Below are 23,557 nucleotides of genomic sequence, written 5' to 3' on the forward strand. Positions count from 1 at the left end.
ACGGAGTACGGCACCTAATAATCCTGTATGACAAATTTGTTTGTGGTGTTAAACCAAAATCTAAATAGCCGATGAAATATAAGGTAGAGGTACAGCTGTGGACAGTAAAAGTTTCACATGTTTCACTTATGATCTTTAAAATAGTGAGTTCACAAATTCGGAAGTGTGTTGAAATATCTCTTTCGATCCGTCTCGGAAGGTGATATTAGTTTTTCTGATTGGTACGTTTCCTTTTGTAAACAAATGAACGCTTTTATAGTACAGTCATTGAAGCTTTTCACCTCCGAATTCTTTGAAACTGAACCGATCGACTTGAAATTTGGCAGATAGTTAGAGAAAAGGTCAATGGACATTAGTGACATAGCGCCGATTGATGCTTCCACCCTGTTGGGGGTTGACAAATGACACCCCTTCTTGGGGGTGGATTTTTTTTTCAAAAATAACTGAAAATCGATAATCAAATTTTGAAAAAAAAATATTCGAAGAATATTTTCGAGAAGTCAATAGTTTTTTAGTTATTCACGATTGACAACTTGGAATTTTGAGTGAAAAAAACACTTTCAAAGTATTTTTCGCGAATAACTCAAAAATTAAGCATTTTATTTAAAAAAGTGTAATGTAGCTTATAAATAAACAAAGAAAATCGTTTTTTAAAAAGTGTTGTACGTCCTATACAAAGCGAAATATGGTTAGTGGAAGGGGACTTGTTTTGGGGGGAACACTCGAATCGATGTATTCCACGTCAAATAACGGAAAAAGGATAAATTTTACGTGTATAACGCTCCACGAGTGTTTTGTAGTACTCAAAAAGACCTTCAAAATGAGTACTTATAAAAGTTAATTAGAGCAAAATTGAAGGAGTTATCTTCAAAAATAGATGGATTGCTCATATTTTTTAAGGAAAAATGAGCAGTTAACGCTGTACCATTTCCATCAGAATTAAAATTAATCGTAGACCCTTTACAATAAGTTTTGTTTTAGTGTTTTTGATACGATCCTGAAGTTAGACCGGTTTAGAATGCCTATTTTTTTAATAATGTACGGTAAAAATTGAAACGTATTTTCCATTATTAAAAAAAAATTGCCTTATTTATATAATAACTGAAACTATGAAAGATACGTAAAAAATGATAGACAACAAAAATGTAGCTTTTTTCTACAAATATTTTGCTTATTTTATTCCTATAGCATAAAAAATAAAGGAGATATCGCCGCTTAGTGAAAAAACGACCTATCTCGAGCCCTTCGATCCTTTCCCTTTAAAAAACGGAGGACTTAAAAGGTTTTATATGCAAACGATCTTACAGCTCTTGAAATTATCTTTAAAATGCTTTTTTGTAGGATACTATAGCTTCAAAATTAACCGAGTTATGGTAAAAAAAAAACCAATGACATTTTTTCGGAGCAAAATAGGCTTTCTCATTTTTATATATTATATATTATATTATACAAATAAAATAAGTAAAAAAATTTAGTGTGATTATTTATATGCAGCGTAGCAATTTTTTTATGATTGATTATATTTAAAAATCGATTATAATAAAAATATTTTACATTAATATTGGTAAAAGGGTAGTTTATAAGAGTTGAAAATGGCAAAAGTAAAATATTCTTTCATAAACAATATAAGGGAATTTTTATTTTAAATTATTGCACAATTATAGCATTCCAAGATTTAAAACGTAATTTTGTATCATTTTTTTAGCACAGTGGCGATTTATAAGGGTTGAAAAGTGTTATGAGATACAAATTCTTTCATATGCAATGGGAATTTTTATTTTAAATAATTGCACCGTTAAAGCATTCCAAGCTTTTAAAAAGTAAATTTTTTATCATTTTTGCCAATACAGGGGTGGTTTTTAGGGGTTGAAAGGGAAAAATTCTTTTATTAGCTACAAGGTAACTTTTATTTTAAATAATTGCACGATTCAATCATTCCAAATCTTTACAAAGTAATTTTTTATTATTATTTTTAGCATAGGGGTAGTTTTTAATGGTTAAATAAAGGGTCGAAAAGATCAAATATATCATAAAACATGTTCGAGGACATGGAACATTAATTAATCTTTGTGCTTGAACAAGAATTTTATCAATAAAATGCTTAAAACTTAATTGTTTTTAATTTTTTTCACTTAGGGGTAGTTTTTACCCCTAAAAAACAAAAGGCATCAATCGGACTTATGTCACTTTTGAACTTGAGCCTAAGATGAGCCTTATTCTAAATTTTCATGCAAAGCCATGCAGTTTCAAAGAATTCGGTGGTTACAGCTGATTTTCAGCTTCAATCACTGTACTATTAAGCTTCTTGGGGGTAGACACGTGTACTTTTTCCAGAGCCAACTGAGGTGACTGTCTCGTTTTGTTATTCACCTCCGAAAAGCGTCATGACAAAAATTAGCACCATTTATTTCTATTGAGGACCGACTCTATATTTGGGCTGGTGGTAGGCGAGCAGGGGGGCGTTTCAGGTAGTGGTAACCTTCCCTATCGAGCGAAAAGACATTAAGATTTTATGGAAAATATTGAGTTACCACGCCGAACTGCTGGGGCGAGTTCAAGGGACCTTTTACTGCTTTCTGGTTAAAAAACACAGATGTTATGCGAGATTTTAATAAATTCCGTATGCAAACGACTGAACAATACTTTATATAGTCAACAGCAGTGCCGAAATCAGCACGAGTCGAGCAAATTCTAAAGATGGGCAAAATCCGGAAAGACAAAATGTTCAAATCTAAGACGGAGACCGCTGCTGGTACCCTGTGGAGCCATCAAAGGAGGCGATCGAACGTCAAGTCTGGCACCTTACAATTCGTCTACAAATTGTTATTTTTCCAGACCGTCACTGATTTACCGAAAACACGGATGTAAAATACCAAGATGACGCTTAACCTACAGACGCCATTTGGGAAGCAACAATCAGCGTCGAGACCATTAATAAAACACCTCATAATTTAATAAAAGCGATTTTCCAAGGCAATTCACGTTAACTTATCTCGAAAAACAATTGATTAACGCGAAGCCTATAATTTCCCTACGAGCAAAGCGGCGTAGGCGTCGTCGGTGATTTTGATCTTGCAAAGCGACTAACAATTGCATAATATATCGCACTTGACAAGCACACGTTCCAAGTAATACGTATCATGGTTATTCTAGTCAAGTCAAGGCTTGTGTAGGTATTCGCCTTACAAACATTATAAATCGATCTACATATATTCACTTGTACAGGTAAGTCACTGATGGCACTGGAAGAGAGAACAAATGGTACTACTAAAAACTACAGCAAAAAAACTGACTTAATAATTTTTTTGTTTGATATTCCCGGCAGATTATAAGTTGCAAAGCACAAAGCGTGGATTAATTTCGGTTAATTAATAATAATAGCGATCGCGAACTTAACGGCAACATTAAATTACACTTTTATAAAATATAAAACGCACAATGCGTATTTCCTGCGCGTAAGCCGTGAAGAATAATTATAATAACGTTAGTAATAACTGATCTATACTTCGGTCCACTGGTAATAGTGCTCGATTATCTGTTGGATCAACCCAAGCAATCTTATTTTGTTACAAAAATACATTGTTCACTGTCTGTATTACAACAGAACTTGCATACAGTTTTAAATGTGAAACTACAAAAATTCTTCAACCAGATTATTTTTTTCAAAGAATCAATCCTCGTGTAAACAAACAAGGTATCGCAGAGGTGAGTTATCCAATAGCATTTGTCGCTTCCGAGACAATCGTAAAATCTGCCTACTAGATCTCGATCCGCGGTATCCAAACATTAAGCAAATTCTTGTGAAACCGTTTCGCCAACTTGTTTACATCATACCTCCATATCCGTGAGTAGGAAACTAAATGTATGTATCACAAACGGTGTTTCGACGGCTACGCGTTATTTGTTTATGTAAAACGATCCAATGAAAGTATGGCCATATACGACGGTTTGCCGTATATTAATTATGTTAAAAGCTGCCCACTGAAGCGCCATTTGTCCTCTAATCCGCATAGGTGTAACGCAACTTACTTTCTAATAAATTTATTGACGTCGATTGGTATTCACGTACAGGGTGTGCACAAATTTAGAGGGACATTAAAAACTTGGCTTACATAAATCTCACAAATAAATATAGGTTGAAAATAAAAATAATACTTAAAAAATGCATACTAGCTTTGCAAGAAAAAGTTAGGTTAAGTTTGGTTATGTATGAATTGTGAATGAACAGGTAATAGATAATTAAGAATGGGGTTATAGTAATAATATAGAATACTTAAAAGAAGAAGTTATAGTAGTTAAAATTAAATCATATTAGTTAAAAAGTTTCAAATTTATTTTAAATTTCAAAATGTCAACCTTACGTCCAACAAAAGTAGTCGTACGAAGTAACAAAAATAATACAAGTAAATTGCAATTCTTTATTTTGTTACTCACAGTATATTGGTCGAATATGAATTTTCAAGAGCATTTTTTTCTTGACATCCGCAAATTCATGTAATCAACTTCCCGCACTAGGTTTTTCCACAAACACTTTAATTTAATTTTTGGTAAGAACACATCCTTTCTTTTCGCCATGTTGTGGTAACAGTTTTTATGGTTTATGTATTATTTTTTTATTTTACAGTAATATATATCACGAAATTCACCTATTTAATATTTATATTTAAAAAGTTTAATTTGAAAATTTCGCGAACTGTCAAACCATCTAGCGGAATGTCAAACAACTAGAATTTGTTCAATTGTTTTTAGAGATGGGATTATCTATAAAGCTAAGATCACACTAATTACCTTCCACAGCCATCTGGAGGACCTAATTTGAAACTGAAACCAAAATAATCGAAAATATTTTCGAAAAATTGAAAAATTTTGTAATCATCAACATAGATTTCCCCGAAATGAAACAAAACAAATGAAAAACCATTCCTTTAATATCAATAACATAAAACAAACATTTTATCTAGAAAACTGCCTCGAATCGGGCCCCCCTCTCTTCCTCGGTTGCCTGTACACGGTATTCTTCTTGAAATTCTTGCTATTCGTCTGGTTCATGTTCTTGTAAAAGCCGAACCCCCCGCCGCCTTTCCGCTTCTTTTCCGGCCGTTCGGCCTTCTTCGCGGACACTTTAAGATCGACGGCTGGGGGCACCTTGAACCCGAAAGACAACGCCACTTTCGCCAGATCCAGGGTGCTTATGTCGAATATGGTCTTGAGGTGGTGGGAATCGTACGCCCTGACGTAAGCTTTGAAGGCCTCCTTGCCGGACATGTTCAAGAAGTAGTTCTTCCCGATCAAATTCTCCAACTACGAAAAGATTCGAAAGTTAAAGCAACAATAATTAGGTTTTTTTTCTCGTTGCGTTATATTTGCTCGATCCGCCTCATTCGCCCGATTTGAATCCACTCACCTGCGCCTGGATGTCCGCTATCTTGCTCCAACTGAACTCGAACTCGTTCAGGGGCACCTTGGCCTGCTTCAGGTACCGCAGGAAGCCCAATTCCTCCGGCCGGAGTATGAGCAGGGCGTGACCGCTGCCTCCCTCTCCTCGGGCCGTCCTGCCCACGCGGTGGATGTACTCCTTGGGGTCGTCCGGGGGATCGTACTGCACGATCCAGTCGACGGCGGGGATGTCGAGACCCCTGGCCGCGACGTCCGTGCAGAGGAGGATGCCCGTTTCCGCGTTGCAGAACTGGAAGAACGTGGTGGTACGTTTGTTCTGCTTCTGCTTGCCCTGAAATGAAAAATAGTGAGGACCTAGGGATCCGATAGCGGGTCTGCCCCCACGGTGCTTAGCACGGGAACGACAAGGGTAAAGAAAACGGACTTACGTGAATGCACATCACGGGAAGGTCGATGTAATTGAACAGCTCGTGGTGGTACTTGACCGACATGCAGGAACTGAAGAACACCATGACCTTCTTCTTCCGGTTCTTCTTGAGGAATGTGAAGAGCACCAGCAGTCGCTTCTCCGAGGGGCACACGACGTACCCCTGTTCCAAACCCGAGACCGTCGCCTCGTCCTTGGCATCGTCGACGCCCACGTAAATCGGTTCCTTCTTCAGAGCCAGAGACGTCAGGGCGTCGGTTTTCTTGTTCTGGGTGGCGCTGAACAGCATCGTCTGCCTCCGTTCTAACATTACACAAACACGTGAGAATTTTCAAAGATATCGTGACCGAAAACGAAACTTACTCGGTAAAAGATTGATAATCTGCTTCATCTCCTCCTCAAAACCGACCTCGAGAATCCTGTCCGCCTCGTCGATGACCAGACACTGCAAGTTCTTGTACAGAAAGTCCGGCGTGTTCTGCAGGTGATCGAGTAACCTCCCGGGCGTCGCCACTAGGATATTTATACCTTTGGCGAGCTTCTGAGCCTCGGCCTGACGGGCGGTGCCCCCCATCACCAAACCGTAAGTGTGGTGGTGGTACTTCATCAGTTCTTTCAGAACGCCAAAAGTCTGCATGCTCAGTTCGCGGGTCGGCGAAATAATTATGACGCCGGTACCTAAAACAATAAAAACTGCAAAGAAACTGAAGTAAATATATTTTTGGGTGCTTACCGTTACGCGGCATGAACCTTAACTTGTAAATCAGCTCGACAGCGGGTATCAGGAATGCTAGCGTTTTGCCCGAGCCTGTTTTTGCAGCGCCCACCAAATCTCTACCTTCTAACAGTGAAGGTATCGACCTGGCTTGGATCTCTGTTAAAGTGGTGAACCCCATGTCGGCGATGGCCCTCAGGGTGTTTTCACAAACTTTGTCCTTCAAGGATTCGAAGGTACAACTGCTTAAAATTTCCAAGGTAGAGCTTGAGCCGGGAACTAAAATGTTCGATGTGAATAAGTGAAAGACATATTAAACAATTATACACACTTTTTATTTAAATATCAGTAATTATATGATGTATTCATGCCGTCTCTACTCTAGAATTTTAGAACAAATTCGAGGAAACATCACATTCGCCTTTAAATCATCATGTACTAAAAAAACCTTACAAGGTTGAGACTATTTTAACTCGTTTAAATCAGCTAAATAGTTACTCACGTTTATCTTTCAAGTCACAATTTTCTGTGTCCATGTCTCCATTATTTACTTCCACGGAATCGACTACATCTGTTTTGTTTGTCTTCCCATCAGTTTGCTCTACATTCTTGCGTTTCTTTAACTTTATTTTCTTTTGCTTCTCTGTAAAATTTAGAATTTATTAATTTCAATTTCTGTATACAATGAAATTTAACTTCGACTTTAACTTACTCTTAATAGGTCCACTATCATTACTACTAGCGAGTCTTTTAACACCTTTGCCCATGTTGTATCCGCCCTCTTCTTATTTGCTAACAGATTTCATAAAAAGGCCATGCAACGTGGTAAACAACTTGGGAAATATTTAATTTTTAGGTTAGTTACGAGATACGTAAAAGAGGTTAGGAATTTCATGTATTCAATACCAACCTAGACGATATAAATTCCCTAATCAATTTCTGCGTTAGCAGAAAATTTATGCAAGTTTAAGTAATATACAAACTATAAAATACCCAATTATATGTGACAAATATAATTTTAAATTGTCAGATCATCTCTACATGCATAGATCCATTTTATTTGAGAAAAAAAAAACTTCTTTATAAAAATATGACAGAACAAGAAAATTCAAGATACACGATAGAACATATCATAGACTGATGGAAAGAAAAAACGTGTATAAGTAGTAATTTCTATGGTGTGTAGATTGATTTTCATTACTTCTAGGATGATGACAATATAATTGAAATAACTTTTATTTCACTTTATATTGTACATCAAGTAACAATATATTTTTATGTCTTTCTTTTTTTCTTGTTTGGCGGACTTATACATGCAACCGGTTTATCACCTGGCTGTATTATTGGTTGCATAACCAGTGGGTATTTATAATTAGATATATTTAATATGTATATATTATAATGTAGTATCTATATTTGTAAGCATAAGAATTCAGATTTAGCCTAAAATACCAATTACTTAATATACAATAAATTTTTATTGTGGAATCAAACTAATTTATGTGTAAAACACAAATATCAAGGTTAAAGAGACACTCTGCCTAAAAATAAGTATACATCTACCAAACATATAGATATACTCTTTAAAAATGCTTGTATTTAAAGTATGATTTTAAATTTTATCGTATCTAGTTAGTTACATATGTATCTAGTATTATGTAGATATTTTATTTCGTTATATTTTATTAAACATTTAACCAATTAAGTATGCGGTACCTACCTACCTATATTTTTATTATGTAGCAAATACATGTGTTACTAAGGTAGAATTCCAATATTTAATTTGTTTATAGAAGCCCGAATCAGTTGAGGAGAAAAAAATCAATCTAGTAATTAACAAGGAAACAATTTAAAACAAAGCGCCATTGACAAATTACGTAATTATTATTCTAGCAAAACATCAAGACTAACGCATTTTTTTTGCACGAAACGGTCAAGTCCAGGGGATACGGTAACATAACAAGAAAATCCATGTATATAAAGCAAGAGCAATAAAAACCTCCATTATCATCTGTTTGCTAATGAATGAAAAGAAAGGGAACCAGAGACGCGTTGTCTGGCCTAGCTGGCTTGGCGACACAGTGTCTGGTGTGACCAACGGCCTTGTTGCCAGCTCCTCACATTCCAAATCCACAAAAGCGTTCTAAATCGGTAATTCTTTGTTTGCAACCGCTAATATTTGAATAACATTCGAGCAAATTACATGTCGTGTTGGGTTTTCTCAAGAAAAACGTTTAGCGACGCTCTGAAAATAAGTAGGCGAAAACTATTTTCAACCGGCAACAGTGCCAGTAAACTTGTTTCACAAACGGATGTCGGAGCCTCTATGGCGACTGTGCGATCTTCGACGTACGGACCGCCCAGGCGCCGTTCCGTCTAGTGGAGCGGCAGCCGCTGTCGCACGTCGGGCGTTTCTTTGATGCCTCCGCAAAATACACTTCAAATCCCTTTTGATGGCGTGAGTTTACAGTTTAGTCAGCAGAGTGGGGGTTTTCTGTGAATCGTGACGAAAAATGGTTGCTACATAGGTCGCAGATAAACCTCAGTGCTATTTTAGTTGTTTTTTCGAGGATTTATTTTGATTTAAAAGTGTCCCAGTGCTCCTGGCCGACGTACGATGGCCCACGGACTGAATTCGGTGATAAAAAGGAGCGTGGCGGGCGCGAATTGCAAAACGGAGGGCAAAGGCATCGGATCACGTCGCATATTCGCCCCTCACTTCAAACTCCAAGTGTTGGATTCCTATCGCAACGACGCCGACTGCAAGGGCAACCAGAGGGCCACCGCCAGGAAGTATGGAATCCACCGCCGCCAGATCCAGAAGTGGCTGCAGGTGGAGAACACGCTGAGGAGCAGCGTAAGTGCCAAGGAGAAATCGAGCCGCGGCGAGCGCGGTCCCGAGGTTAGAAAATGCGACTTCGAGGCGGTGGCCTTGAGCAGCGGCAGACAGCGGGACGACGAGCCGAGACCGCGGAGCGCCAGCGCGGCCGAGCAGCGGGTTCCGGCGCTAGCGCAGAGCCCTTCGGCGGCCCCCTGGACGGGGGGCGCCCCCCTGCCCCTGGACTTCACCACGCACAGCCGCGGCTCGCCCCCCTCCCCCGCCGACCCCTCGGCGCCAATGGACCTGTCTTTCAAGAGACCTACTTCCCCGAGCGCACCTGCGAGCTACGCGCCCCCCTCCCCACCGCCGCCGCCGTCAGCGTCGCCCAGTCTGGCGCGGCCTCACCCAGATGTTTGGGACCTGTCCACCAAGAGCCTGAAGAGGAAGTGCGACGATTTCACATCGCCCAAGCCCGTCAAGCTGTTCAAGCCGTACCTGGACGACGTCGGCGAGGAGTGCCCCGCGTCCGTCGTCAAACTGGAGCCCGCCATGCCGTGCTGTTCGGCAGCGCAGGGGTGCGAGGCCTTCTATTACAACAACAACAACAACAACGTCGTTTGCGACATCAAAGCCGACTACAATACCTACACGTTGCTCGAACTGCAGCCGAAATCCGCCGCGAGCTATTATTACCACCCTTCGTACCCGAGTTACTCGCCGGGCGATTACGAAATCGGCGGCAATTATTGCGGCGGGTACGAGGACGTCGGGTACGGGCAGGGTTTGGCGCCGCTCAAACAGAGGCAGAGCTACAGCTTGGATTTTAAACTGAGCGCCATCGATTGCTATTACCAGGATTCGGTGTGTAAGGGAAATCAGCGCGCCGTGGCTACGAAATACAACGTCCATCGCAGGCAGATACAGAAGTGGCTCAAGCAGGCGGAAGAGTTGCGGCTGAGGGACGAGACTATGAAGCAGATGCATACCGTCAGGTAGGAGCGACGTTCCGCTGTCGCGTAGTTTAAAAGCCGGGAGTCTACTAGATTTTAAATTTTAGGGGAACGCGGGCGACCGGACACGCCCGCGAATTACATATCCTACTTGCTACTACGTATTTTTACGACTTGTATATTTGCCTTAACGTTAAAATGGGTGCTAACTTTACAAAAATATTGCTCAGATAGTAATCGTAACTGTGCCTTGTAGATTTTAAGACGAATCGTGCCAAATGAGATGGGAGGCAGCTATTTTGGATACCTGAAAATTGCAATACTTTCTCGACCGATTTTAAATTCAGTTCTTGTCTTCCTTTTTTGCCATATATACATTGTATTCAGTTGGATTGGCGCCAATGCCAAAACATATTTATTATTTATTTTTAATCTTGTACAGACCTTAGGCTCTATATAATTATATAAAGTACTGGAGTTTGCAATTAATAATGTGATTTTAGGGATTAATTTACGTTTACTTTGAACATTTGTATATATTAGTTGTGTAACGGAGGGAATATTGTGACCTTACGCCGCGATGTAGGTTGTGAGAATTTTTCTGGAGAATTGTTTTATCGACTCCCCCGTATATCGTCAGCAGAGCTGACGCTCAAAACTTTTTATAGATATTGTATTATTTTATATGAGATATTTTATAGAGGATATTAATAAAAAATGTGTATATAACATAATCTGCGTTTTATTTACTCGAGAACGATGATCGGCACTAATATTTACTAAGCCAGTAATCCCAGATAAGATAAATTTCACTTCAAAACAAGATAACGGATGAGCGATGAGAAGCACAAATGTTATTGAATACAATTAAAAAGCCGATATCAATGTTAAACCCACTAAATGTAACTGCATTATATTTCAAACGAATTATCATCACTCCTATATCAAATTTCATCAATTTATAATATAAAACAAATTTTAATTAGACTTAAAAGTTTTAAATTTATTTAAGTTTCCACTAAAAAATCAAAGAAAAATCATCAAACAAATTAAAGGGTATTAAAAAAGTCCCAAACTTTGGGGTGATTTTCAAAGAGGTGTAACTTGAAGGAAAATAGTCGTAGAGAGAATAAAAAAAGGAAATTGAACCAAGTTTATAGTTTTCCAATGAAAAAAATCCAAATTTTTACTTATCTAAATAGGTCTATGAACTCTATTTTTTTTGTTAATTTCACCATAAAGCTCATTGATAATTTAATTTTCCCTTTTTTACAATAATTAACGTTTTTTGATGAAATTATGGATTATCGCTAAAAAAAACCTTTTCGATTTAAAAAAATTAATGAAAGGTGAAAAATTACTCGCTACATTGATTTTCAGGAAAAACGACAAATTTAAACATTCTGGGCTTTAGGAAACAAAAATTGCTGCGCTTTGAATCGCTCAGGATTTCGTTAGGACGCTTTGAAATTGAAAAGTTACAGTGAATATCCTTAGTTTATTCATTATTCGCAAAGTTATACCAAGCTATTCAAATATTATGAAATCAAAATTTCAATTTTTGAGGTGGTTACATATAGAGTAAGTCAGAATTGAAATTTTTATTTTAAAATTTGTATTAGGACATTATTTGAGGTTATAAACAGATTTGTTTTACAAAAATGTTGTGTAAAATAAGAATGGTACTTCTCCCTTGACTATTTTTGTGTTTTTTTAATTTATGTGCATCCGGTATATCTAATCTAAGATGTTTGTATGACAGTCTAATTTTTTCGAGGGGCAGAACTTTTTATAAAGAGTGGCATTTTTCGATAAAGTCAAAAACAAAAGAGTTTCTCCTCTTGTCAACTCCATTCGTGGACACACTGTATATACATTATTAATAAACTTTATTATACTTAAATTCTCAAGTTTTTACTAAATTATTTTATTAAAAAAGTAAAAAAACAAAAAATCTTATTTTTTGCTTTTTTAAAATTATTTATTAACAATTGTTTGCATAAAATTTTCCTTTTACATTTTTTAAATAAGCCATTTCGATGAGAAATTCAATTCTCTACAAAAATTTTCCCATGAACTATATCGAAATTTTGCTTCGTTTTCGTGCTATATTTAAAAAACTGCAAAAGTGCATTTTTACCCCTATCTTCAATTTCAACCCTCTAATTTAATACCACCCCCCGGTTTTTTCATTTTTAATGACCCTTCGAACAAGTCATGTGATGAAAATCCTTGAACGTCTTATTTCCTTCCTTTTTGCAAAAAATGATTATTAAAACGTATAAGGGAAAAGGCGACGAAAATCGAAAAATTGGCCAAGTTTGAGCGGTCATATATCAGTCAATTTTCATCCAAAAATACTTTACAACCTCTTGTTTTGAAGGAAATCTTATCTACTTTTTTTTCTATGAAGCAATGCCTATACCTATCTTTACTCAAAAAGAAACTAGAGGCAAAAAACTAAAAAAATTTAGAAAATCGAATTTTTTGTTTTCTTTCAAATTGTTTATTAATGATTTTTTTGCTTAAAATTTTCCTTTTCAATTTTTTAAATAAGCTATTTCGATGGGAAATTCAATTCTCTAAATAATTTTCCCTATGAACTTTAGCGAAATTTTGCTTCGTTTTCGAGCTACAATTAAAAAACTGAAAGGGGTGCATTTTCACCCCTATCTCCAATTTCCACCCTCTAATTTAATAGCACTCCGCGGTTTTTTCATCTAAAATGACCCTTTGAACGATTCATGCAATAAAATTGCTTGAACTAGATCCGAAAATTAGAAACTAGAAACTTCAATTTCGTTTTTTTTTACGCTCTCTTCACGTCGCACATTGAAGAAAAACTGTTTCGTTTAAAGGAACTAATAAAATAAATCGAGCAATAAGGACGATTCCTGCAATTTTTTTTAAATACTCACCAAAAAATTGTAATGCATCCACTAAATTTCAACCCTAACCTAACTTTGTGCCCCGTACCGTAAATATCAGTTTATTCTGTTTCCATCAATCTCTCTCGCTCACACACAGCTGCGCTATGCACGACGTTGTCAGTTTTCGAAATTACGTAAGTCAAATATGAGACTTTCTCGAAAGTTTTCTACTTGAACTGTCAAGTTAGCCACAAACAAAACGAATTCTATTATTTCTGATTATTGACAAATTTATTGAAGCTATAAAATTTACTTCGGTACTTCTATCGGTAGTTTATCGATTTCGTTGTTAACAAATTTCTGGTACAACAAACTGATTTAAGAAAAATGGCCAAGCTGTGTTGAGTTAGCACGAGACAAGCAATACAAAAATCGTGTCAAATTTTCATTGGTTAAAAATTGGTAAACGTGGAGTGAAACAGATTCTTAACAAATAACACTTCGGTAAATAACCTTGATCCTTGATTGTTTCATTGGTCTGTTACTTCTTCCTTACACGCAAGGCAGCTGCGATAGCGGTTATTGTAATAATTTGCATTACATTAACATTATTCATCTTTTGCGACACCGACACGTCGTTTCAATGACTTTTTTTATCATTTTAATTGTTAAGTAGTTACCATTGCACTTAAGAACAGAAATTATTTTTATTATTTTTCTTTATGTGCTTCGAATAAAAAAAACCCGCAACTGGAATCAAATACAGAATAGCTTCTTTCAGTGGCGTTACAGGGCATATTGTTCTGGGTAGAATTAAAATCTTTAATGCACATAATATGCATGCACTATTCATAAAGTATAAATAATAATACCTATTTCAAACTGACAAGAAATTGATTAAACTGGAAATATTGGTTCCTGAATGCAAATTTCGCATCGTATATAAAATAGTAGTGAAAGTTCTGTTGTAGAAGCCAGTAGAAAATAATATGTAAGATAATACTTAAGTCTTATTAATCTTGTGAAGGTCGTTTAAGGATTAGTGGGATAGATGGTAAAGACATACTTTAATTTCATAATGGCAAAAGCACTTTTAAGGATACGGGCGTAGGTCACAAATAAAGGCAATTTTTTTTATTTGTTTATTTAAAATTTTTTAATATATTAGGTGTGACAAGTTACGAATTTAAATTTAATCTGTTTCCCAGGGACATTCAATACACAAGTACATATAAATATTTTATTTGGACCATAATATAAAAAAAAATTATACACAGATGTAATTAATGACTTACGAGTACATATTTGAAAAAAAGAAATAGTGAACAATCGGCAAAACTTTGAATTAGATTATACGAGGTTTGGTCAAAAAGTAACGGTTACGATAAGTAGAAAAAAAACTATTCTCCTAACACACCATTCATTTAAACAAACCGCATAATATATAGGATGTTGTTTAGTTGCAATTAAATATACAATTTGTAAAACAATTAAATTACAGAATTTCCCCTTCACCCTGTATATAGTCAGGTCCTTGGAGAATATTTTAATTGAAATTGGAATATCGAATGCTAAAAATTACGAGGTACGGCTTGAAGTGTCGATAAAATTAAGATGGCTCTATAGCAAATAGGCAACCAGCAATACAATTTTACAGATTTTATTCCACAGTTTGTCTAAATATGAATTAATGCACAAATAACAGACTTTCCTCCATTTTAACGCAGATTTTCTATAAAATGGAGTTACTTTGAAACTCAAATTACGTTTTGGGGTAAAGAAATTCGTAATTTACGATGTCGCTTGTTTGAAACGGGCAAATTACAAATTTCTTTTTAACAAAAAGTAATTTGAGTTTCAAACTCCCTCCATTTTATAGAAAATATGCGTTAAAATGGGGGAATGTCTGTTATTTGTGCATAAATTCATATTTAGACAAATTGTGTAATAAAATCTGTAATATTGTATTACTGGTTGTCTATTTGCTATCGAGCCCTCTTAAATCCTGGAATCGTGGCAAGAGAACACATTTAAAACAAATGAAAAGCAACGTTTCGGTAAATTCTGATAGATGGCATCGCAAAACTTTTACATACTTATAAACGAATCACAAACTTAGGGCTCCAAAGCAGCTACTAAACGAGCTATTACAGCTTAAATGCAAACAGTCGGTTACACGTTAACTAATATTAAATACACCGCCTCTCGCAACCCTATACTTTGCGGGTCTCGAACGTATGACTCTCTCGATCCCCTTATTTGACTGAACTTAACATAACACGGTCATGTAGAGAGTTTCTGCTGTTTGAAACGGCATTTTGACGAACACGGATCAAACGAAAGGCTTAATTATAGGAAAGCTAGCGTCAATTCGTATTTTATTGTACGCACAGATGGAGAAAGTTGTCGGGGTAGCTGAGATGTTCCGACATCCACTGAAGGGGTGTCTCCAGGGGCGGTACCAGACCATGAGTTTTTACTTTTACTGGAAAAACGAAAATCCTATAAACGATCAAGTATTGCAAATAAAAAAAAAATTATAATCGTTTTTATCCGAGGGATTATTTTCTATACTGGGGATTACTATTGTTAAAGATAGCGCATCAGTTAATCCAAAAACATCCTTTTTAACACGTGGATATAAAAATCACACGAGAATTTAAAAAAATTGTTATTTGTACATATCAGAAAATATCGAGTGAAAAACTAATTCAACTTACCGGTACTTCTACTGGGAAACATTTCGGTCAGCAAATCCTGGAGCGTCTTTTTCTTACCATCGTCGTTCAAAGGTTTCACCAATTTTTGCCTGTAGCCATCCTCTAGGTAACATCTAAAAGGAATGTACTTAAATTGTTCATGATCGGCAGAAGATTCCATCAATTTCCTGTTCACGGCCCAAAACTGATCGAATTTATCTAAACACACAGAACACTAAATAGAGAGGCAAGAACCAAAATGGAATAATTATTTACCATTTTGTAAACCCAGCCAGAGCTGATTGTGGTCCTTCTTTTGCATGCTACTCACTATTTGTCCCCTGTGTTTCAGCACATCCGCTTCTTTCAGACAAGACATGAAATATGACTCCACGGTTTCCCTAAACACACATAAATTTCATACGGGGTAAAAATCAACGTACAACACATACTTATTGCTGAATTTATAAATTTCCGTGTCTGGAAACTTATCAAAGTGCACTGTTAAGTTCCAAGGTAACAAATCTTCGGGTTCGTGTAATAAATCGTACAAAACCCCTATAGGATAATGCCACTTTAAGGGCTGTCCGTTGTATTCAAGCCACAGTTCTTGCTCTTGCTTTTCTGTGACTATGTATTTTAAAAAATGCTTCCTCACTTTATCCGTTACCAGGGGAAAGTAGCTGACTCTAGGTACCATTAAATAAAAAAGATCTGGTTCTCTAAAGTCCGCTACTTCGTCACTGTCCAAGCGGAAGCAGACGGGCAATTTTCCTTCCCAAATTTCTCGAAGAATTTCTCTATCATTTGCCATTTCTTCAATGTTGATATGTAATATACCTACAAGATTACAATGTTGACATTTACAAGCAGGTTATGATTTGAATGTGTGACAGATGACAGATCGTTGACAGTTGACAAGGCGCATTATCAGGGTTACCAATGCAATTTAATCAGTCTTGCCATACACCAAGAACTAACCCTAGATAAACGATACTAGAAACTAGAACTAACTGATGAGTAATGACGAATGGAAATAAGAATAAGTGAAACGTTAAATTTTGTGCATTGAGTAATTCCCAGAACATATAAATGTCCTTTATTAAATTATACGTACAACCGTTTAAAATCACGTAAATACTTTCTGCATGAATGGAATTACTTAACAGTATTTTAATTATAAGAGAACTACACCTTAACCTAAATCATGCTAATAAATAATTTGTTAAAATTAATAATTGTTGTAATTTGTATTAAGTGTACATATTCTTGGAGTTACAACCCTTACTGTTGGGTAGCTGAGTGTTGTGACAATGAAACTATTCCAGGAGACATACCCAGTATGTTAAGTCATTTTAAATGGGATGTATCTTATTTGTATTTTTTTTAGAATTAAGAAGAGCTTTAAACCAACGAGTATATGGCCAACACTTAGTCAATAATGTGGTTGATGCCATAGCTGCTCATTGGGGTTATCATAAATCCCAGAAAGCTTTAACGTTGAGTTTCCATGGCTGGCCGGGTAGTGGGAAAAATTATGTTTCAAAATTTATAGCCGATAGTTTATATAAATATGGAAGTAAGAGTAAATACGTCCACCATTTTATTGGAAGAATTCATTTTCCCTTAGAAGAGAATGCGCAAATTTACAAGGTATTTAATAGCACCAAAACGTTTTATTTGTTCTACTTTTTTCGTTGTAGGAAAATTTATACATGTGGTTAAAGGGAAACATAACAAAATGTCCAAAACAATTATTCATTTTTGATGAAGTGGATAAAATGCCTGCCACCGTGCTTAACGGCATTAAACCAATGATAGACTACCGTGACATGGTTGACGGTGTGGACTACACAAGGTCTATATTTATTTTCTTATCGAATACGGGTGCCGGTCTGATAAACGAGCATTACGAACAACTGTGGCATGAGGGCAAGAAACGAGAAGACCTGCGACAGAACGATTTCGAAAATCTGATATCGAAGGGAGCATTTAACGAAGAAGGTTGGTTGAACAAAGAAGGATTTATCAATAACATCGCGAGGAACGTAATTTATAAACTACATTTGGGTTCCGTTTACCATTTTATCGCCGGTACGATGTGATCAGTGTTAATAAGCGTAGATTTCAATTTTTGGTTTTGTTACTGTGTTACATAAACCAAAACTGTGCTTGTACTTACTTCACAGTAACCGATTATAACTACGCTTTAAATTTTAGGGGGATTCCATCGTTCGGACACTATTAAAAGCAATTTAATTGACCATTACATTCCGTTTCTTCCGATGGAGGAACGGCATGTTGTGGAATGTATAAAAGATGAATTTAGACTGCGAAATGTGGATAGCCCCAGCCTCGTACACATAAAGTTCGTATTTGCTGACAGTCGAGAAAGTGTTGACTAAATTTTTTTATTTTTCAGGGAAGTGCTTGAATTTATAGAATGGGGACCCGATTCCAGTAAACTATTTTCCAAGACCGGTTGTAAACGGATAAGTGCAAAAGTTGCGGTGCTGGTAGCTAAATATTATGTTCACTATGAACCCAGAAAAGAATTGTGAATTATTAAGTTCAAAGTGTTCAAGCAGTGCTATTTTTGCAATAAATTGCGTTAAATGCTATGATTTTGTGTCATATTGCTAATTTACATCAATTTTGTTTAAGTACAAATTTTAGTTAAGGATTTTTATTCATCGTAAGCTTCAAAAGAAAAGTTGTATTTACTTTAGGTTCTACAAATCACTTTTTACAATTTTGTAGATTAATTTTTATTATATTGTTAAAATAGCATTGTTAATTCCAAGCTTTTTGCAGACAAGATTTTTTTAAATTTGTCGCTGTGATAGATCAATTGAAACATTAAAAATATACTTTTGTTCTACTTTTTGCGAGTTTTTTTCAGTGAGTTATATTTCAATTATTTAACTACATCACAAAATGGGTTAAAAAAGATGGGACCCCTATTTTTTCTTTTTTCATTTCGCCTCGTTTAAGTCCTAAAAATAATTACAGCATAAGTTCTGACGTCATTAAAAAATTCAAAGTGGCGCCCAACGTAGTAGTTTTTAGAATAATTTATTCTATTGCATTGGCAACACACCTACAACTTCAGGTTGCCAGATTTATCCACCTAAATGACGCATTAGCCAGACGTAATTTTTTTTTTGAAAAATTAAAATTAAAATTGTGATTAGAAACTCCAAATATTAATATTTGCTAGTTTACAAATTAAAAAAGTTTAGACCCATAAAATCTTAAGTTTCTAGTTTTCATAATGTAGACTGTAGCGGCCTCTAGCGGATAGCGCACAATCATTGGGCGTGCGTTCCGTAATTACCTTCAGTAGAATTCAGTAAACGCATTAAAATTTTTGTTAAGTGGCGTTGGCGGCCTTGCTATAGAGAAACTTGGAAACTAGTAGTAAATGAGTTCGAAATTTGTTAACTAACCTACTGATAGACCGTACATCGACAGCTGATGCAAAATACAGTGTGTTCATTATTCACTAGGTTTGTTCACTTCTCTTAACAAAAATATTTAGTGCACTTTACTGAAATTTACCGAAAACAATTACGGAACGCACCCCATATTTATAGAATCGCATCAGTGTGCCAACAGACAGTTAGTGATTTCCCCAAATTTTCCCTTAGTGCCGTCACACAAGTATAAAATGAACTTTAAAAAATTCAAATGGGGAAAAATTATCTGTTAAAATAAACTAATTGTTTTGTTAAAAAGACATACATTTTTAGAAATGAACATCCCCATTCTTTTTTCATTTAAGAAAACTACCTCACTTCTTTCAACAATAAAAATTAAATTTTTTTTTTAAATTTCGAAAAATGTAAAGGAATTTTTGAATTTCGATATCCTGTTATCCAAGTTTTTATAAAATACACATCATAACTTAATAAAATTTATTAACTTAAGCAATGCACTACATATACAAATTACTAGAAGACGGTGACAGCCTAACATCGGTATTTTTTAACGGAATGTCCAACTTTTTAATAAGGTGCAAAAGGGGCCCCATATTTAGAGAATCCAACGGTGATGTATCTACGTACATGACGAACAAATTACACTTAAGTTTTATATGAACGCAATACGATAAAACGCTGGCTCCTAAACCTGTTACCAAGTTCGGAGGTTCCAACAAGCTATATCCAAAACCTTTTGAGTTTGCATCGTTAGACAATGCCTTTACCAATGACACTGGCTTTTCATATAAATTAACATTCTGATAACTATATATAGACTCTGATGTTATTGTATATATATGTTTAGCTGCCCTTATCCACCTATCCAGTAGTTCTACTATCTGAAATAATAAACGAACTTTTAACGACCGCAATATAAAACAGTAAATACTTACTTCGCCACAAGTAAATTCTTTCTTTTCCGTGAAAACTACCAAATATTTGTGTGCGGTTATGTCAAAGATTTCAATGCCTGCATTATTTATTTTCGAATTGGCTTTTTGATCTCCTAGAACACAGTTTCGAAAAATTCCTGTAACTCTTCCTGTTTCGATAAAAATAAGGGTATCTATATTTCCCGGGGGTTCTGTACTGCCTTCCCAGTCTGGAATTGATCTAGAAAAAATTGTTTTAAATTCAACAAAACTAGTTAATGGAAAAAGCAACTTACTCAGTGTACTCTGGATACTCTTCTAAGTCTTCATCAATTAGCGCCCTTGTACTGGGTTCGACAATTTCCCCAAAAACCATATTTTAATATTACAGCTTGGTGTAGTTATAATTTTTGAAATTCAAATTAATGATTTGACAAGTTTCTTTTGAGGTTAGAAAATCATTAATTCGATTTCGTTGAAATGTAGGACTATTTAATTTTTAGTTGTTGGCTGCCTGAAATTTTGAATGATTTTAAAACGGTAAATGGCGCTGAAATGCGGTTTATTGTAATTTCAACAATTTAATTCAAGTATTTAAATTAACTTTTATGGGTTTGTGTTAAATCTTAATAAGTCCTGTTACGAGCAAGGTGCCACAAAAGCTGCAGTCGAACCGAAGAAACGTTAAAATGAATACTAACCTTACTTCCCAACAAAGTTTTACCTACAAAGACTTACTATTAAGGAAATTGTACTACTCAGTAGTTTGCAGCGTTTTATCACAGCTAGTACTGCTGCAAATATACGTGTTTGCATCGAATTTAAACATACTTCATCCGGTGCAATGGATATTGTCTACGTTTCAAGTTTTCACCTCGATAAGCACATGGTTGTTTATAATCCCTTTCATGACCATCATCTTTGCACAAAGCATTATATGTGCCAAGGACTACGTCTTCAAGCCGAGTTACTGCTCAACGAGGTTCCAGAAACTTATATCAGTGTTTTCCGTCCATAACCTGGTTTTACTAATTCTTAACGTTATAGTTGGAGCGACATTGGTATGGCTGTTTTTATCCCTCGGAGGTGGACAGTATCAGAGTTTAACCTACCAGTGTAAAGGACAAAACTACTGTTTGCAGGAAGGTACGTTTTTCTTGATTCTAAGTGGTTTCTGGATGGGTCTGTATTATTTTGTCAAGGTATACATTTCGGAGAAGCACCTTTCCTTCCCTGTGGTGTACCAGAGGAAAGTTCTTCAGATGAAGGCGCAGCTTTTACCTTTACTCAAAGAAAGTTTTATGTTATCCCTTGCACCTACCGCTTACTTCATCGTCTTGTACTACGTGTGGGGTTTTACGCTTAGAGAGGGATTCATCAGTAGCTTCGGACTCTTGCAAGAAGAAAATAGCAACGGGATTTTGATTTATTTCTACCTCTGGACATTCGGTGCCATTTATTACTTCAACATGAACCTGATGAGGTTCTTCTTCAACTTATTCCTAACGGAACCCATACAGTTTCCCTTGTTTAAAGAAACTAACGAGTCGCTATGCCTTCAGGAGAGTATTAACATGTCCAGCTTGCCCATCGTACAAAATCTGGCATGTTTAGACTTACACAATCTCGCTCAGTGGTCGAAATGTAGAAGACGAGCGTTCTTTACTTTGTCGCAACCGGGTGGACATCCGCATAACTGGAACTCTTTAGTTGAAAACGTTTTAAAACTCTTCAACGAATACACGGAGCTTTTAAACAAATCCACGTTGAGTGTAGAAAAAGCCAAACCCTCCGTCCCTCCTATAGCACCACCGTGCACGTTTCAGTCTCCAGACAAGTTCCGGAATCTACGTAACATGACCATGGTTTCCGACAATGGCCTGGAGGACTTCGTAAACGTAACACAGGAACCACTGCCCGTGTTTACCCTACCGGAAACGGTAGTGATGAAACTCAAGCAAAAAATATCTAACTTAATAGCGATTTTAAAGGCTGTTTTGGGAATAAACTTCTTCTTTGGGGAGCTACCCCAGGCGAATATTCAGAAGTGCTTGGCAAACGGGTACTTGATCATATGGACCAGCCAAGGGATTGCGGATATAGCGTGTTCGTCTCTTGTCGAGGACCCCTTCGGCATCGTCCAGAAGGACCTACCGGGTATAGTAACGACTCTGGTGCAGCTCAAGCAGAGCTTGGAAAGGCTGAGTAAGGTGCCGACGCTTGCGAGGAAAATAGCGGGATACGACGATTTTAACTATAGAATGAAGGCTGCCGTCACTATGGCCGTAAAGAGAAGTTTGTTTTCCATTTGTCTCAGTTTCGGTAACTATTTAAACGAATTTCCCTTGAGCAAGGATGTATTGTCACATTTGAATACTATTTATAAAAGTTAAGTGTTGGTTTCAAGTTTATTTTTTTTTGTAAAATATCTGCATGATACGTGATTTAAGTTATTTAAGCCATTATAACTGACTTAAATTATCAAATTGTAAATACTTTGCCCTTTTTGATAATAAATAATATGTGTGCTATGATTATGTGAGATTAAATTTTTATATAAAGTTAGAAAGTGTTTAAAAGTCCATTTTAACGTTACGGTTTCTACTGATTTACTTTTTTTTAAATATTTCCACGAGTTGTAAGATTTAGTGCAAGAAGTGTGCATAAACGTATATTTTTTAAATAAAAAGCAAAGCAAATTGAACAAATATTAAAATGGCTATAATATTGAAGTAAAGGGTAAGTAAATAAATTAAAAAAAAAAATGTTAAAGCAGTAATCACAATAATATTCAAAGAAATTTGTATTCTATAGAGTCGACTGCAGATTTGAGTGTTTCAAAAACAGTGAGAAGTGAGAGTCGTCTTTTTGTTTCTCTCGCGAAAAACTATAATTGATATTTCATGGTATTATTTGCCACACAAAATAGCATGATTGGATATTGCAACTAAAATGATGTGACTTCACTTTCCTACAATTTTTTGTAGGCAGTTATTAATTTTTGTTTGTAAAAAGTAGGTCAAAAAATATATACAAGAAGAAGAAGAAGACAAATATATGAGCTGCGTTCGGCAAACTGTTACGGATTAGGAGTGGAGTGGATTGGGAGTGAATTCAGATTTTTTAAGAGTGCACAGAGCAAATTATAAACGATCGGTTTCAGAATCTGGAATCTGACATTTGTAAAGAGAAAAAAATTTAGGTTAGATGTTTTATGTTCAAAAGTTAAATGATTTTCCTTTTGCAATTGTGAATTATGTTCGTGAAATATTCGATGATTCTTCCGAGGAAGAGGAAATCATTGAAAAAAGTTGACCGATATGC

The 23,557-nt window shown here is 36.0% G+C and overlaps 6 protein-coding genes across 8 annotated transcripts; 3 read left to right on the forward strand and 3 right to left on the reverse strand.

The window, feature by feature from the left end:
• Positions 1-4,910: 4,910 nt before the first annotated feature.
• On the reverse strand, positions 4,911-13,267 carry LOC108917461 (probable ATP-dependent RNA helicase pitchoune). Of its 2 annotated transcripts, XM_018724075.2 has the most exons (8): positions 13,229-13,267; positions 7,252-7,372; positions 7,042-7,182; positions 6,558-6,818; positions 6,188-6,502; positions 5,826-6,127; positions 5,405-5,728; positions 4,911-5,301 (listed from the first exon to the last, which is right to left on the reverse strand). In XM_018724075.2, the coding sequence occupies exons 2-8, from the start codon at positions 7,304-7,306 to the stop codon at positions 4,954-4,956; spliced, it is 1,746 nt and encodes a 581-aa protein (XP_018579591.1). In that variant the 5' UTR covers positions 7,307-7,372; positions 13,229-13,267; the 3' UTR covers positions 4,911-4,953. The 2 variants fall into 2 exon arrangements, with proteins under 2 accessions (XP_018579591.1, XP_018579590.1); XM_018724074.1 differs by lacking the exon at positions 13,229-13,267 and having other exon boundaries at positions 7,252-7,438.
• LOC108917462 lies at positions 8,991-11,012 on the forward strand. Its single transcript, XM_018724077.1, has one exon. It carries the CDS (start codon positions 9,157-9,159, stop codon positions 10,354-10,356), a length of 1,200 nt encoding a protein of 399 aa, XP_018579593.1. The 5' UTR covers positions 8,991-9,156; the 3' UTR covers positions 10,357-11,012.
• Positions 13,268-15,152: 1,885 nt separating the features above from the next.
• Positions 15,153-16,788, reverse strand: LOC108917379 (autophagy protein 5). Its single transcript, XM_018723937.1, has 4 exons — positions 16,332-16,788; positions 16,156-16,280; positions 15,901-16,098; positions 15,153-15,665 (listed from the first exon to the last, which is right to left on the reverse strand). The coding sequence occupies exons 1-4, from the start codon at positions 16,691-16,693 to the stop codon at positions 15,559-15,561; spliced, it is 792 nt and encodes a 263-aa protein (XP_018579453.1). The 5' UTR covers positions 16,694-16,788; the 3' UTR covers positions 15,153-15,558.
• Positions 16,789-16,883: 95 nt separating this feature from the next.
• On the forward strand, positions 16,884-18,730 carry LOC108917365 (torsin-1A). Of its 2 annotated transcripts, none has more exons than XM_018723917.1 (5): positions 16,884-17,219; positions 17,270-17,532; positions 17,583-17,973; positions 18,100-18,247; positions 18,302-18,730. In XM_018723917.1, the coding sequence occupies exons 1-5, from the start codon at positions 17,087-17,089 to the stop codon at positions 18,438-18,440; spliced, it is 1,074 nt and encodes a 357-aa protein (XP_018579433.1). In that variant the 5' UTR covers positions 16,884-17,086; the 3' UTR covers positions 18,441-18,730. The 2 variants fall into 2 exon arrangements, with proteins under 2 accessions (XP_018579433.1, XP_018579434.1); XM_018723918.1 differs by having other exon boundaries at positions 17,583-17,883.
• A 1,048-nt stretch (positions 18,731-19,778) lies between these two features.
• On the reverse strand, positions 19,779-20,676 carry LOC108917406. Its single transcript, XM_018723969.1, has 3 exons — positions 20,530-20,676; positions 20,255-20,474; positions 19,779-20,200 (listed from the first exon to the last, which is right to left on the reverse strand). The coding sequence occupies exons 1-3, from the start codon at positions 20,607-20,609 to the stop codon at positions 19,817-19,819; spliced, it is 684 nt and encodes a 227-aa protein (XP_018579485.1). The 5' UTR covers positions 20,610-20,676; the 3' UTR covers positions 19,779-19,816.
• Positions 20,677-20,770: 94 nt separating this feature from the next.
• Positions 20,771-22,761, forward strand: LOC108917366 (nucleoporin NDC1). Its single transcript, XM_018723920.1, has one exon. The coding sequence runs from the start codon at positions 20,923-20,925 to the stop codon at positions 22,624-22,626; it is 1,704 nt and encodes a 567-aa protein (XP_018579436.1). The 5' UTR covers positions 20,771-20,922; the 3' UTR covers positions 22,627-22,761.
• Positions 22,762-23,557: the final 796 nt, after the last annotated feature.

The sequence above is a fragment of the Anoplophora glabripennis genome, unplaced genomic scaffold (assembly GCF_000390285.2).
Source record: "Anoplophora glabripennis isolate ALB-LARVAE unplaced genomic scaffold, Agla_2.0 scaffold4, whole genome shotgun sequence".
NCBI classification, from domain to species: domain Eukaryota; kingdom Metazoa; phylum Arthropoda; class Insecta; order Coleoptera; family Cerambycidae; genus Anoplophora; species Anoplophora glabripennis.

What these genes read in the sequence shown, in the direction of transcription:
- LOC108917379 (XM_018723937.1), bottom strand. Translation starts at nt 16,693, where the DNA reads ATGGCAAATGATAGAGAAATTCTTCGAGAAATTTGGGAAGGAAAATTG. An exon ending in CTGGCTGGGTTTACAAAATG is followed by an intron (nt 16,099 to 16,155) that starts GTAAATAATTAT and finishes CTGTGTGTTTAG; the next exon opens with ATAAATTCGATCAGTTTTGG. An exon ending in GTTTCCCAGTAGAAGTACCG is followed by an intron (nt 15,666 to 15,900) that starts GTAAGTTGAATT and finishes TCGTTTTTCCAG; the next exon opens with TAAAAGTAAAAACTCATGGT.
- LOC108917366 (XM_018723920.1), top strand. Translation starts at nt 20,923, where the DNA reads ATGAATACTAACCTTACTTCCCAACAAAGTTTTACCTACAAAGACTTA.
- LOC108917461 (XM_018724075.2), bottom strand. Translation starts at nt 7,306, where the DNA reads ATGGGCAAAGGTGTTAAAAGACTCGCTAGTAGTAATGATAGTGGACCT. An exon ending in AAGGTTCATGCCGCGTAACG is followed by an intron (nt 6,503 to 6,557) that starts GTAAGCACCCAA and finishes TTATTGTTTTAG; the next exon opens with GTACCGGCGTCATAATTATT. An exon ending in TTCCCGTGATGTGCATTCAC is followed by an intron (nt 5,729 to 5,825) that starts GTAAGTCCGTTT and finishes TTTTCATTTCAG; the next exon opens with GGCAAGCAGAAGCAGAACAA.
- LOC108917365 (XM_018723917.1), top strand. Translation starts at nt 17,087, where the DNA reads ATGCTAATAAATAATTTGTTAAAATTAATAATTGTTGTAATTTGTATT. An exon ending in TATTCCAGGAGACATACCCA is followed by an intron (nt 17,220 to 17,269) that starts GTATGTTAAGTC and finishes TATTTTTTTTAG; the next exon opens with AATTAAGAAGAGCTTTAAAC. An exon ending in CCCAGCCTCGTACACATAAA is followed by an intron (nt 18,248 to 18,301) that starts GTTCGTATTTGC and finishes TTTATTTTTCAG; the next exon opens with GGAAGTGCTTGAATTTATAG.
- LOC108917462 (XM_018724077.1), top strand. Translation starts at nt 9,157, where the DNA reads ATGGCCCACGGACTGAATTCGGTGATAAAAAGGAGCGTGGCGGGCGCG.
- LOC108917406 (XM_018723969.1), bottom strand. Translation starts at nt 20,609, where the DNA reads ATGGTTTTTGGGGAAATTGTCGAACCCAGTACAAGGGCGCTAATTGAT. An exon ending in GAGTATCCAGAGTACACTGA is followed by an intron (nt 20,475 to 20,529) that starts GTAAGTTGCTTT and finishes AATTTTTTCTAG; the next exon opens with ATCAATTCCAGACTGGGAAG. An exon ending in AAGAATTTACTTGTGGCGAA is followed by an intron (nt 20,201 to 20,254) that starts GTAAGTATTTAC and finishes TTATTATTTCAG; the next exon opens with ATAGTAGAACTACTGGATAG.